General features: G+C 38.8%; 1 protein-coding gene across 1 annotated transcript in view; it reads right to left on the reverse strand.

Annotated features, from left to right (window-relative positions):
• Positions 1-12,585: 12,585 nt before the first annotated feature.
• DUSP3 (dual specificity phosphatase 3) overlaps positions 12,586-14,674 on the reverse strand; it is a 720,871-nt gene continuing 718,782 nt past the window's right edge. The window contains exon 3 of the mRNA XM_044055333.1: positions 12,586-13,299. Coding sequence (XP_043911268.1) covers positions 13,094-13,299 — 206 coding nt within the window. The 3' untranslated portion in view covers positions 12,586-13,093. The remainder of the gene's footprint in view (positions 13,300-14,674) is intronic.

The raw sequence follows: 14,674 nt of genomic DNA on the forward strand, positions 1-14,674 counted from the left end.
CTCTTCTAGGTCAGTCACCAGTTCTCCGGTTTTCAGCGAGGCACCTTTGCAGCCCCTGACGACCGCTTCTGTAGAACCGCAAGCTGCCTCTGACTCCCATGTGGAGATGGCTGGGCCTTCGGATGCACAAGCTCTTCAGCCTACCGAGACTAACCTTTCAGAGGGATCCGGAGTAGCTGAGCAACTCACAGCTACAGAGGGTGTCTTCAGACCTACTCAGTTAAGCATTAAACCCTCAGCTAAGTCTAAGCCTCCTTTAAAGTCAAAGAAACAAATACAGCATTCTCCAGGACAGGCCTCCATGCCTAAGAAACAAATGCTCAAAATGGCCGAAGACCTAATTACTCTGATCAAGGGGTCCCATCCCCCTCCTGATAAAAGGCCTAGACAGGATGCAGACTATGACTCATCCGACCAGGTGTCCATCTCTTCTGATTCATCCTCAGACCTAGGATACTCTTTACACCCATATGAGGATTCTGATGCTGAGGAATCAATTCCATCAGCCTCACCGTCTGAGGACTACTCCTTTGGGGAAAACCCTACTGAAATTGGTACACCTTGTTTGCTGTAGCATAGACTAGATCCAGGCCTGCTGAATCTAGCTTTGTTTGTATGCTTGTTGTTTGTTTGCTTATTTCCCTGAAATGCTAATTCCACCTAAAACGTGGCTTTTCAGCGCTTCTGTGGATCCCTAGTGATATCTGCATTGCTTACTGTACTTATTTCCTTGTTTCACTTGAAAGAAAGTTACTGTTTGTCGTTTTTGCATTTAAGTTACCTGTAACACATTGCATTTAAGTTACCTGGCACTTGCTCACTAAAGCAATTATATAAGTCAGCACTAAAAAATTAAAAGCACTACACCCTCACAAACTCCCCTTGAGTACCTTGTTCCCCATTGGCCCTTTTTTCAATTATAAAGGAATTCCCAATACTATTCTAGCATATGCAAAGGTCAGTTGTCAATCTCCTCTCCGGTCCAGCTGGTGAATCTGGGAATCATGAGGCAATGTTACAACTGCCTCATGTACACAGACAACCCTCTCCTCCTCCCAACAAATTCCAACACATGTGAGAGATGCAGCCATATAGCCAAACTGGAGGCTAAGCTCTCTCAACTCAGTACTGGCGTAACCAGTCAGGAGGAGAAGGAAACACACTCACTACAATTCCAGTCTCACATAGACCTACCACGACAGCAAACCAAACACATAAATACACAAAAACATACTCGGAGGCTCTAAATAAAAATCTGCCTAAGCAGCAGAGACCTCCAAAGCAGACACCCAAGCAACCACTACCCCAAAACAAAACACGTGCAACACATAGCTCACAAAGCCAGTGTGACGAACAGTCACAGCCCTTAAGGCTAAATAACACACCTGATACACTTGTAATAGGTGACTCTATCGTCAGGCACACTGACGTCCCGCTCACCAGGCTGAACAAGGAGAAGGTCACGGTGAGCGGCCTGTTGGGCGCTAGGATCCGCCACATAACACAAGTACTCAGGTCACTCCAAGGCAAGTACAAATATGACTCAGTCATTGTCCATGCTGGTGTGAATGACCTGAGACGTACCTCCCTGGACTACATGAAAAGAGACATAGAGGAGCTCTGTGAGCATGTAGCCAAGGCCGGTATGACCCTGACCTTGAGTAGCATCTTACCCTCACCAAGAATGATGCCACAATATGAAGACAAGATGATCAATTTCAACAACTGGCTTAAGTATTGGTGTCATTCAAAGGGGATCCAATGCCTGTCAGCCTGGGATGACATGCTCGACAAGCCACGATGCATCGCTAGGGATGGCTTGCACCTGTCACCCCTGGGCTTTCGGATATTGGCAAAGGCTCTTGCTACCCCCATAGTGCCTTTTTTAGGCAAGGCTCAAAAGACAAACCCACCTCCATAGGTCTCACAAGGGATAAGAAACTAAGAGTAATGCTACTCAACGCCAGAAGTCTAAACCTCAAGATGCACACACTCGAAACTCTCCTTAACATGGAGAACATCGATATCTGTGCAGTAACAGAAACCTGGTTCAAGGCTCCCGAGAGCACCCCAGCACTACCAGGTTATACCTCATACCATACTTTTCGGCCCCAAAACTTGGACCAGACCACAAAAGGAGGGGGAGTATCAATATTCGTCAAAGATACCCACACCTCCAGGTTGGTGGCACAGCACGAAGCATCAGAGACTATCCATGTGCAACTAACAGTGGGTAAAACTGCCTTCCAGTTTATAGCCTGCTACAGACTACCCTCCCAAACACAGGAACCCCACTCGGCCTTCCTGAGAACACTGGAAAATATGAAGGTCTCCCCAAACACCGTTATATTGGGCGACTTCAACTACCCAAACATAGACTGGGAGCATTACTCTAGCTCCAACACCCTAGCCCAAAGGTTCCTAGAATTTATAAACTCAAATACTATGGAACAACTTGTTACCACTCCCACAAGAGGGGAAAACATACTGGACCTGATCATCACCAACATGGGGATTCTATGCTCCAGAAAAGAAGTGTATCCCTCACTGGTAAGATCAGACCATAAACTAATCTCACTGGATATTCACATCCCGACCCCACCCCCTGCCCAGTGAAAAACTTCTCTAAAGCAAATTTCACACTCCTCAAAACCGAGGTGTAATCCTTCAAAGCCCCCGGGCCTGTGGAAAATACGGCCCAGACCGCAGAATCCTTTAAAAACGCATTCTATGAACACCTTCAGGAATGCATGGATCATGCAATCCCAAATAAAACCAAGACCCAATCCTCCAAAGGCAGACGTCCTGTCTGGTGGACCCCAGCCATAAACAAACTATACAATAGAATGAGGAAGCTACTACATGATAGAGCAAAATCCCAAAAAGGGAAGGCATCTCTGATCAGTATTAGCAAAAAACTACGGGCACTCATAAAATCGTCTAAGGCCAGCTTCGAGAGAAACATTGCACAGGACACTAAGCATAATCACAAGGCTTTCTTTAGTTATGTTAGGAAACTGGGTGGGGATTCCCAGATATGCTCAGAATTAGCCCAAAATGACAAAAAATACACCGAACCCACAGACATTGCCAACATCCTAGCTGACAGGTTCAGCGCAAACTTCTCCCACCAAAAGGGCAAATATCTATCCCAGCAGAGTGCTGCCCCCCTGACATCTCAGATGCTCAGGTAAGAGCCGCCCTCTCTAAAGCAAAAAACACAGCATTAATGGGACCAGATGGTGTCCTGGGCTGCGTCCTACATGAACTCCAAGAAGAGCTAAACCCAAACATAAAACTACTGTTCAATCTCAGCCTTACTACAGGATATGAACCCAAAGAGTGGCATACAGCAACAGTGGTCCCTCTCCACAAAGGTGGTGCCTCAACGGATCCTGGAAACTATTGCCCCATAAGCCTGACTAGCTTGGTCTGCAAAGCTATGGAAAGGATCATCATGGACCTCATAAATAAAGATATTGGGGACCTACAGACACTGGATCCTACCCAGTTCGGCTTTAAGGGCAGATCCTGCCTCTTAAACCTGGTCTATTTCTTTGAAACAGTCACCAAGGCCATTGACGAGGGGAAGGTGGTCCACACAGCCTACCTGGACCTCGCAAAAGCCTTCGATACAATACCCCACTCGGGCATTATAGATAAACTCACCAGCTTAAATATAAACCCCTATGTCACTAGATGGGTTGCAAACTGGCTCAAGGACAGAACCCACAGGGTTAGAATTGCTGGAGCCATGTCAGACTCCAAACCAGTTACAAGTGGCATCCCACAAGGCTCAGTCCTGGGACCTCTCTTGTTCGGTATGTATTTCTTGGAGGTACAGGCCAACACGGAAGGACTATGGCTGACCAAGTTCGCAGATGACTGCAAACTGGGCGCCATAATCGACTCTCCAGCCGACACAAGCATCCTCCAAAAGGGCCTCATAGAAACAGACAACTGGTGCCAGAGCCATGGCCTCAAGCTAAACGCCAAAAAGTGTATAGTCATCCCCTTTGGCAAAAACAAAGTGCCCACAAATTACCACATAGGTGGTAATCCATTAAGTACAGAAGAAGTAATTAGGGACCTGGGGACCCAAGTTGATAGCAATCTCTCATTTGACAACCACATGGCCAAAGTGGTTAGAAAAATATTTTATATAGCCCACCTAATCATGAAGGGATTCACATCTAGATCAGGGGAGGTCATCATGCCTCTTTACTCATCCCTCATCAGGCCCATAATTGAGTACAATGCCCCTTTGGGATGTACCTTACCAGACACCTGCAGCAACTGGAAAGACCCCAAATGTACCTCACCAAGAGGATCAAAGGGCTCAAACAGATGCCATATGCTGCCCGATTAAAGAAACTCCAGCTCTACTCAGTGGCATACCGCCTGCTCAGAGGCGATCTGTGCCTGACGTATAAAGCCATGTCCAACCCGGAATTAATGGACATGCTGCACCTCAGAAAATCCAAATCCCATCGAGCCACGCTCGAGAGACTTGAACCTCAGCACTGAAATAAATAGGACATGCTGGAGGGACAGATTCATAACCCAGAGGCTCCCTTCACTCTGGAATAAAATCCCAGTCCAGGTTAGGCAGAGTCCCTCATTGACTCTCTTCAAGAGGAATCTTGATGAGTGGATGGGAGATCGTAGGTTTACCCCGGGTATCACTTCTGTGTCACTGTTAGATAGAGGCACAGTATACTAACCTCAAAAAAGGGCATAGCAAAATTAATTTAAAATGGGTGGCGAAAGCCAAACACACTCTGGCTAGGCTTATAAATGCCCTAGGGCAGATAGCCTAGTATGAACCTATGTGATGTAGATGCAATTATATTAGAAGACTCAAGATTTTCAACAAATGAAAGATTACAAACAGGATAAACTATAGGGAGGGAAGATAATCTGGAATTTGGGAAATGAGATCTTCTAGAATAGGTATTTTCTGTAGAAATACGGTACAAATACTAGATGTAAAATGTTTTTTCAGTGACAATATAATGTGACAAAAGAATAGGAAGCAAAATATACAAGAACATATAAGTATGCATCGGAAGATTCAGAACATAATGATAGAAAGTACTTTGACAAAAAAAAAGAATTATATGAAAGAAATCAAGAAAAAAATACAATTGTTATATAAGCAAATATATTTTCTACAAGGAAAAAGAGAAGTATTGAGTTACTTAAGCGGATTAGTAAAGGAAGATGGTAGTGTAATGAGAGAAATAAAAAAATGTAAAAGGACAAATAGAAAGAACTCGGGAAAAGATTTTGGCTAGTGTAGTACAATATATACAAGAAATGTTTAAATAAAAAAAGAAGGTAGTGAAAATACATGGAAAGTAAAAAAAAAAGTTAACAGAAAAAGAGAATAAAGCATTGGAAAAGGAGATTTCTTTAAATGAGCTAGATAAAGTATTAAGACAAGTAAATATAGAGTTGGCTGAAGGACCAGATAGAATAGGGTATGAAATGTATAAAAATTTAAGGGACTGGCAATTTATGTATGCATGTATATTTTTTAAAGATTTTGAATGATTGGTTAAATGAAGGTTTTTATGTATAAAGAATTGTGTAGTGGAATACTTAAATTCATATGGAAGAAGGAAGACAGAAGACAATTAAAAACTGGAGACTAAAAGTATTGAATAATAATGATTATATGATCTTTATGAAAATAATACAAAAGAGATTTGAAACTAAAATGGAACATATTATGGAAGATAACATAAATGGAAAGAGTTGTCAAGAATTATTAATGATAGTTAGAGAAATTGTGGATGATATTATGATCAGAAAAGAAGAAGCAAAAATCGTGATAAGAGACCTTAATAAGGCATTTGACATAACTGGATGTGAAATCTTATGTGTAATAATGAAAGAATATAATATAACTGAGAAAGGTAGGAAATTTTGTATGTCACTGCACAGTAATCTTCTTCTTTCGGCTTTTCCTGGTTAGGAGTCGCCATGATGTTGAGTTGTCAGCCTGGCACCCAACCTTCCACAGAAGGCACACACAAGCACTCACGCCTAGGGCTAATTTAGAGTATCCAGTCCACCTACAGCATGTCTTTGGGATGTGGGAGGAAAGCAGAACACCCAGAGGAAACCCATGTGACCACAGGGAGGACATGCAGACTCCACACAGAAGGCACCCCAGCTGAGGATCGAACCAGAAAACTGCTTGCTGTGAGGCGGCAATGCTAACTGCTGTACCACCGCAGCCGCCCATGTCAGCGTACAATAATAATAAAGTAAAAATATTTGTAAATGTCTGGTTACGTCAAGAGGTACATATGAAGAGTGGTGTAAGACAGGGATGTCCAATGAGTTGTATACTCTTTGCATTAGTTGTGAATGTGGTAGTATGTAAAACAAGTTACAAAATGAAGGAGGTTGGGTATATCAGACCTGACGGGTTTAGAAGTCCAGTTCTGTTAACATATGCAGTTGACATTATAATAACTGCAAAAAAAACAAAATTTGAATAAAAAAGTAATAATTTGCACAAATTAATGTCTATAGATTATAGGAATAACTTTAAATGAAGAGAAAAGTAAATATTTAGGTGTTGTAGTAGAGATCAGGGGAATATATTTTACAATGAATTAAATGTTTGTGTTAGGTATAAAATCTGGGAATAATGATTTAAGTAGAATTCAGTGGGGAAAAAACAATATAAGAAATTAAACAAGCCTGTCTTTTCTGAAGAATATATAAATTATTATTCAGAAAAAAAATGTTTGATAAATTCAGTACTGATGAAAAATAGCATACTTAGCAAGTGTATTTATGTTGCCAACAGTATTTGAAAAGGAGTTATTGCAGATACGTTTTATGTATATGGGGTCCTAGATTAAATCCAGTAAAAAGAGGAGCTTGGTATGTAAATAAAGAAGAAGAAGATTTAGAGTCAATTAACTCAGTGCTATATGCTGCTTCATTAAATTTGCACAAAGTGTTAAAAATGGATAAGTGAATAAGATGAGAACATAGTAGAAAAATGTGCAAATATAAATAAGTATGATAAATAAGAGTATACAAATGAGGAAATAAAATATTACCAAGAAAAAAATTATTTTGTGGAAAATAAACATTGATGATATAGAAAAAGACAGAAAATATGGTATAAGAATGTAATGATAAAACATTACTGTGTAAAACCATGGGAAAATCTAACAGATGAAAAAAATCAAAGCTATAAATATAAGAAGCAAATGGTGCAATCAGAAATTAGAATGTCAAAAATTTTATGGAGACTAATAGACAAATTGTAAGTAAAAGGAGATATGCTATACAAGAAGAAAAATGATAGAATATGTTTACATTGCCAAGAAGAAAAAGAAGCTATGGAACATGTGTTTTTAAATGTAAAAGCATAAAAAAGTTATGGGGAAAACTATGTAAAAGAGATTTTTTAAGGTATAAAAGAAGTGTATAAAATAAACATGGATATGATTAAATGTGGATATTATAAGAATAAAAATAAAGAATATGCTATAATAATGGATAGTTATTTTATGTTATATTGATTATACGGAATGAAAGAATAAATGAAATTATGTTTAATGGTAAATGGATTTCAGCAACAACATTGAGTAAAATCAGATGGTGGTTATGGGGGTCTAACAGGGATGAAAATTTTGTATGATTGTGAAAACAAATCTGTGTGTGTTTATATATACATATATATATATATATATATATATATATATATATATATATATATATATATACATACATATATATATATATATATATATATATATATATATATATATATATATATGTGTGTGTGTGTGTGTGTGTGTGTATACCTGTAAATATTTGTAGATATGTAAATATTTTGTAAATAAGAGTTATTTTTGTATATAAATAAATGACCCCTACTCTTTTCAATAGCTACCATGGAATCTTTTACATTCACTTGAGCTACCACTAACTCAAGCAGATGGGGCATCACTTTAATGTTTCATCCAAAGGACAGCACATTCAGGAGTGCAGCCTCCACAAGTGTGGTACCTCTTGAGTCACTGACACTACACAACCTGAAAGCTCTTTGAAACTGCTAAAATGGCTGTGCAATGTAGTTATTGTATATTGTTGGATCCAAAGAAAATGGCTAAGGTAAAATAATTTAAGATCAAATTTCTGTAGCACAGATTTAGTAACGAAATATTCTGCATAATCAAAAATCCACCTTTTATTTTAATAATCAGTACAAACTAATGTTTCATTTCACAAGTTGAATATAAATCACATATGAATTTAGTAAAAAAGTATATGTGTAATGAGATCCCTTTCTTGCATTGTTGTGATCTGCAGAATGTTTAGGACAGAAGGACAAACAAACAAAGTGCTATGTAACAGTAAAAATGACTTACTTACAAAACAGCAGATAACATACAAATAAAGCAACACATTTCACATAAAAACAACACAGATCTGCAGGACTATTTATATACCTATGCACAAAGACAAAGACAATGAAACATGAGAACATTACAAAATGTGTGTACGATCAGCAGGCAGTCACATGACTGTGATTATTACAGAGAACAAACCTATAAAAAATACACTAGACATTACAAATACTGCGATTTGTTTTAGAAGTTATTTTAATAACTATACACATACAATAACACACTGGTTGTGTCATTATGCAGAAACAGCCACAGTTCTTGGGAATTTGAAGGCACTATGTTCACAACCCATCAATTCTGATAACTGCAGCATAGCTGCGTATCTTAGTATATTTCTTGTTTTACATATTCATTAATTTTCATCTCTGTAGGGGATTTTGTACTGTACCATCATTTTCAGCAAAGAATCATGAGTGATAAAGTAATAGTAATGGCTTTCAGGCAAATGAGAGGAATCATAACCCCATGTCAAGCCTCTGTGCATTACTTACACAATGGTCATGTACTGCTTATAAAATGACCTCAATGGCTGTTCTCTCAACTCTTTTTGTTTGAATCTTGCTGCTGGTTTTAAACACGGGAGGCTATTGTATTGTCATCTGCACCTGTTTGGGGTTATAGCTTGATAACGGCCAGTGAATCTTCAAATAAATGTCTGCAACGCTGCCAAATACTTTGCTGCACATAGGATATCAGCTAAGTCGACAAACGCTATCGAAATATCTCTGACTGCCATGCACCATACCTGAATTAACTTTGCAGCCAAAGATCTCATAAGTGAAAAACAGAAGGCATACAGAAAGGGAAAGAAGGATAGGTGCTATAGCAGATGAGTGGCATCACTTTATGTAAATGTAATATACTCTGAATATGGACTATTACTGTTGTTCTATTGAGGAAGCTAAGTGGTTAACAGATCGGGTAATGTTTCTCTATTCAGCTGCTCCCCGTTTCTCTTTCATGTTTTGAGTTGGTATGAGTGAATATATGACATGCCCACTAATTCTGAGGTTATGATACATTGGAATATTCCCTCTCACACTAAGAAATCTGAGAGTTAGTATTTACTATTAGAGAGGGAATATTAATGATATTACAGCATGTTTACATGTAAGCTGCTCTGCTTATAGAAATGCAGACTACATTTCAAAGCTGCAGGACTGTGAATTGCAGGTCTCACATTTCTGAGCTTTTTTCATCTGTACCATCAGCTCTGTTATTCTTTCATTTTGTTGACTTTTTGGCTTGTACTCAGGGAGGGACACAGGTGACATCTGTTGCTTCCCACACTGGGATTTATTCATCTCTTTATTCCTCAGTAGGTAGCGTCCTGGCTGTCCACACACTTGTGCATGGGCTATATTATGGCCTGGGCAAATGATGAATGGAGGTGTTAGGGATCAGTCATCATACGACGAATGGCTCTGTAGCTGATATGTAGGAAGGTGGCATACCTTCTTAGATGCAAATGTCACTGCAAGCCATGAGACAGATGGTATAGGAGCACCTCCCAAGTGGTGATGCTTTCCAAATTCTATGGCACACATGAATCCTGGCTCTCTTTTGCACTGTAAGGTGCAGTAGGAATTAAAGAAATGCCCTGCCCTCACCCACACTTTTCTCCATCTCCCCCTGAAGAGGTGTAAGCATGCATAGCCTCATCTTTCCTCCCTTTTCCACACCAACTGCTGCAGGTACCCTAGCTACTAAGTGAAGACAGGAATTCTGGGTTATAGCTAGGGCTTTACTCTTGTATACCAACAAAGGTGGCATCTACAGTTGTAAGGAATAAGGTCTCTGTATACATGTGGTTAACAGGAAAACAGTGGATGGAACATTAAGTAGCCTGACTCCATCCTTTTGGAGTTCCAGTCCTCTTGGCATTGCATAAAACTAATAACTCTGCAACCCTTCCTCATATATGAAAGTCAAAGAAGGCCCACATGTAAGGGAAGACTATATCTGCCATTATTTGTTACATTCCTCAAAATCCATTCAACCTCCAGTCATATGCTTCATATTGAGAATTCATGGCTTTAAATTTCAACATCACAAGGGACCTTGGTTACCTGCAAAGGTGTGCACTATTCAGTCTGGTCATAATAACGGTTCATTAACTGGATTAAGGCAATAATCTCCTTATCTCTTTTCTATGATGTTATGCACAGATATATTATATTCTTTTATTAAAAGCTGTTAATCAGAAGTCCATCTTTGTGCTAATACACTATTTTCTGAATGTACAGTCAAAGCTTCTGTTATAAATCTAATACAGTTTATCAACATTGCCTTATTAAACAAATTACTCAGCCAAATTAATGACACATTTATCAGATGGGGAAGCCAGTATATAATACTCAGGTGATGGTTTATTATGCATTTTTAAACCTGGACTCTATGTACTGTGATGAAGGTATACTTAATGCACAGCACAAAAGTGAATCAATAAACATCAAACATTATATGCCCTTAAGTGTAGTCTTGCCTTGTGCTTAGGTTTTATCTGAAAAAGGGTCCACTTTGGATCAGTATATCATCCTCCTAATGAAATATAAATTGAATAATAAAACCCTACCTCTTCAAAATTGCTGAACTTGGTCTGAGTCTAAGTTGGTGCAGAGGTTAGCATTGTTGCCTCACAGCAAGAGGTTCTCCAGTTTGATTTTTGGTTCTGGTGTCTTCTGTGCAGAGTCTGCATGCCCTCCCTGTGGTCGCGTAGGTTTCCTCCGGGTGCTCTGGTTTCCTCCCACATTCCAGAGACATGCAGTACTTGGATTGGGCACTCTAAATTGGCTGTAGGAGTGAGTGGTACGAATGAACTACTGTAGCAGGGCTAGCCACCTGGTGGTGTAAACCTTGGCTTGAGATAATTGTCACTGTTGAACTGAAATCCTGACCTCATGTGCAAAATGGGAAATGGGTTGAGGGTGGATGGATATAGTTAATGAATTAGCTTATGTTAAAGGTTTAATCTGCAATCCGTCTGAAATGGGTACTGCTCTATTTAATTTGTTGAGTTCATTAGCAAATGTGGCTTATGTGATACCCTCTCTGTTGACAAGCTCTTTTTTTTTGCTTCATTCATTACACACCCTGCTGTATCTAAATCAATGCTGTACTGCTAATTGTGAAGTGTGAACATTACAGTACAATTATTGTTCTCCAGTAGTTATAATTTTTTTTTCTTCCCATTTAACTACAATTATATAATGCAGGTAAAACTTGCACTTTACAACAAATGACTTATTACGGACACTAAATAATAATTAAGCAAGTGTGTCCAGTGTTATGCAGGTCACTAAAATTTATTGTCACTTGCTAAAAAGAATCTGTTGGCTTGGTCTTAGCCAGTGAGACAGCAGTTTTGCTACTACCTAGTGACATCCACAGTATTCTCTGCCACATTCAGAAGACAAAATTCAACATGTAAATAGTTAGTTTTATTAAAAAATTGAAGCCGAAAAGTTCAATAATTTTGAAAATATGTATAAAATGGAAACACAATTGCTTCACTAAGAATATGACTTGTATAATCGCTTTTGGCAGTGTTGTAATTTTTAACACTATTCTGATTTGTGTACACTTGTTAACCCCCCCCCCCCAAGGTTCTATTGATGACAAAGTAGGTCACCAGCTAATGAACTTCTCTTATTTTCGTCTTCTGTTCTCTTGCTTTCTTTGCAAATGTTAGATGCTGCAGACAGGAGTTACTAGAACCCTCTGCCTCTCCGCACAAGTAAGCATGGGGGACGTACGGAAATGTTGCCCTGTTTCATGATAAGTAAAACTACATAATACTGTATCAGTATCTGCTTAACATCTGAGAACTGCTCATTTCTGGTACTCCTGCGACCTCTAGATTTTACCAGTAGAACCTGTTAAGCTATTCAAAGCTTGTTCTTGATGATGGAGATCCACCATAAGCTTTTCGATCCTTCACCACCACGGCCTTTACTCATGAGGTACATGACAGTTACGGCTTATTCTGTTACTCTAACTGGTATAAGCATAGTGAGGCCATTGTGTGTCCTGTCTTTATTACAAGAACTGCATCACCATAAATGTTCTGATATATTAACATAGTATATATTATATATCTATACATATTTAAGAACTTATTGTAGTAAAAATCTGAAAGAGATAAATGGCACCAGGGCTCTTTATTAAGAAGTTGGAAATCGCCCACGTGTTCATTTTTACTAACAATTTCTAGTAATCACACTATTTTTGTTCTGTTAAATAAAACACCTGCTGTCTAGTTTCACCAAAAGTTTCAGATGTTTACTATTACTACAGTCTTGGCACTGCTGCATTTCAAAATAAAATCTGCTCTTTACATGAGGCTTGGCAAGAACATCATATTTTATACTTTTTAAATATATTTTTATACAGGTTTACAGTCATATGCATGTTTCCACTAGAGCAGGTACTCCTGTCTGATTCACATAAAAAAGGTACACAGTTTTACAAGTTCACAATGTGCCAAAGAGAAAGGAAAGTGCATCTTTAAGAAAAGATATATTCTGGCAGGATATTTTAAGGTCCATGACTCATTAGTTTGTTTAGGCAGTAGTAACGTGACAGTCTCTATTTTAAGCTCACTCTTGGGACTGTACCATCAGCTGATACAAAGTACAATCTTCTCTCCTTCAAGGTTTTAACTTTCCCTCTTTCACCAGTTTTTCATTCAGCTGGCAGAGCTGTCGCAAGAAACCATCATTAGGGCCAATCTCCCGCTTTTGCCGGACAGCAGACACAGCCATTTTCACATCCATCTTATGACGCAACATAAGGTATGCAATCACAAGGGTAGGTGACCGACTGTAACCCTCACGACAGTGTACAAAGACACGACCTGAAAGACAAAGGTAGTCGAATTCAGCAGTGTTTGAGTAGTAAATCCTGTACCTTAAGTCAAAATGTGTATTGTTATGATCTTATATACAATAATTTCTCTGTTTACTCTTTCTACAGCTAAGTAAATTGTTCTATTTCAAGTTATATTTTATGCTAAAATCAAATATATGCCAAACAAAAAGATTAATAAACCTAAAAGTGTTTAAAACACATATAAGTTTCATTAGTAAACAAAGCATAGGTTCATAGGTTAGTACTAGGCTAATTGCCCTTGCAAGCCTAGACAATTATCCCTTGTGAGACTCAAACCCTGCACCTTGTGTTTGTAAGGAAAACACCTTAACCATTAGGCCACCTCTTACCCCTATTTATTTAATTTAATTTAACCCTGGAGAGCATTTTTTGCATTCATTTGTTTACAAGGTAAACCCACCAGGTACAACTGCCTCTTTTCAAGAGCAGTCAGGGAGTGCTTTGCTGAGATTCACACTTTAGGCAAATGAAGACTGTGGGAATCAAACCCAAGACTATATGATGAAACTCATTACCTTCCCAAAATCTTAATCCTCTGGTCCTCTATGCATCTTCCAGCACGATATTATAACATGTTGAAGAACTCTGTACAAATAACACAAAGCATGAAAAATAAAAATAATTCCGAGAAACTATACAGATGCAAAAGGTGCAAAGATGGGAAACTAGTTTCATGGAAAGGAACTATTAAGTGAAAGTGACAAGGCTGAGTATGCCCAAAGAAGTGAAGAAAAAAAGGAGTATTTGTCAAATTAGCATACGAGAGTAAGGCTATTAGCTACCAATGAGCTTTACCCTGAAGTTAAAGGTTCGACCTCCTTTAACTGTATTTGTCAACTTTGTGACTGTGAGCAAATTACCTAAGCAGACAGTGCCCCCAGGTAACTCCTGGTTTGTACAGTTAACAGATGAATACAAAAATACAATAAAACAGCCCATGATATCCCTTGTTGTTGTAAATGGTAAAATTAACCCTCATCACTAGAGTCAAGTATATTTATTTGTTAATCTAAAATAGTACACTTTACTGCTATTTGAACCCAAAGAGGTTCTCCCGTTCGATTCTCGGCTGGAGCGCCTTCTGTGTGGAGTCTGTATGCCCTCCCCACAGTTGAGTAGCGTTCGAAAGACATGTATAGAATGGGTGTGCCTTTGTTGAAGGTTGGGCGTCAAGCTGGCTCCTCAGCACCTGTAAAAAATCTACTGCCAATCATTAGCGGACTGGAGTTCCACTGTGGTGACCCCTAACCAGGAAAAGCCAAAAGAAGAACAACTGCTATTTGAACCCAAAGGTATGTAAAATGCATGATAGATTAAGTAATAACAAGTCACTGATTATT

The sequence above is a fragment of the Protopterus annectens genome, chromosome 13.part0 (assembly GCF_019279795.1).
Source record: "Protopterus annectens isolate FY-2018-M chromosome 13.part0, PAN1.0, whole genome shotgun sequence".
Classification (NCBI taxonomy): Eukaryota; Metazoa; Chordata; order Ceratodontiformes; family Protopteridae; genus Protopterus; species Protopterus annectens.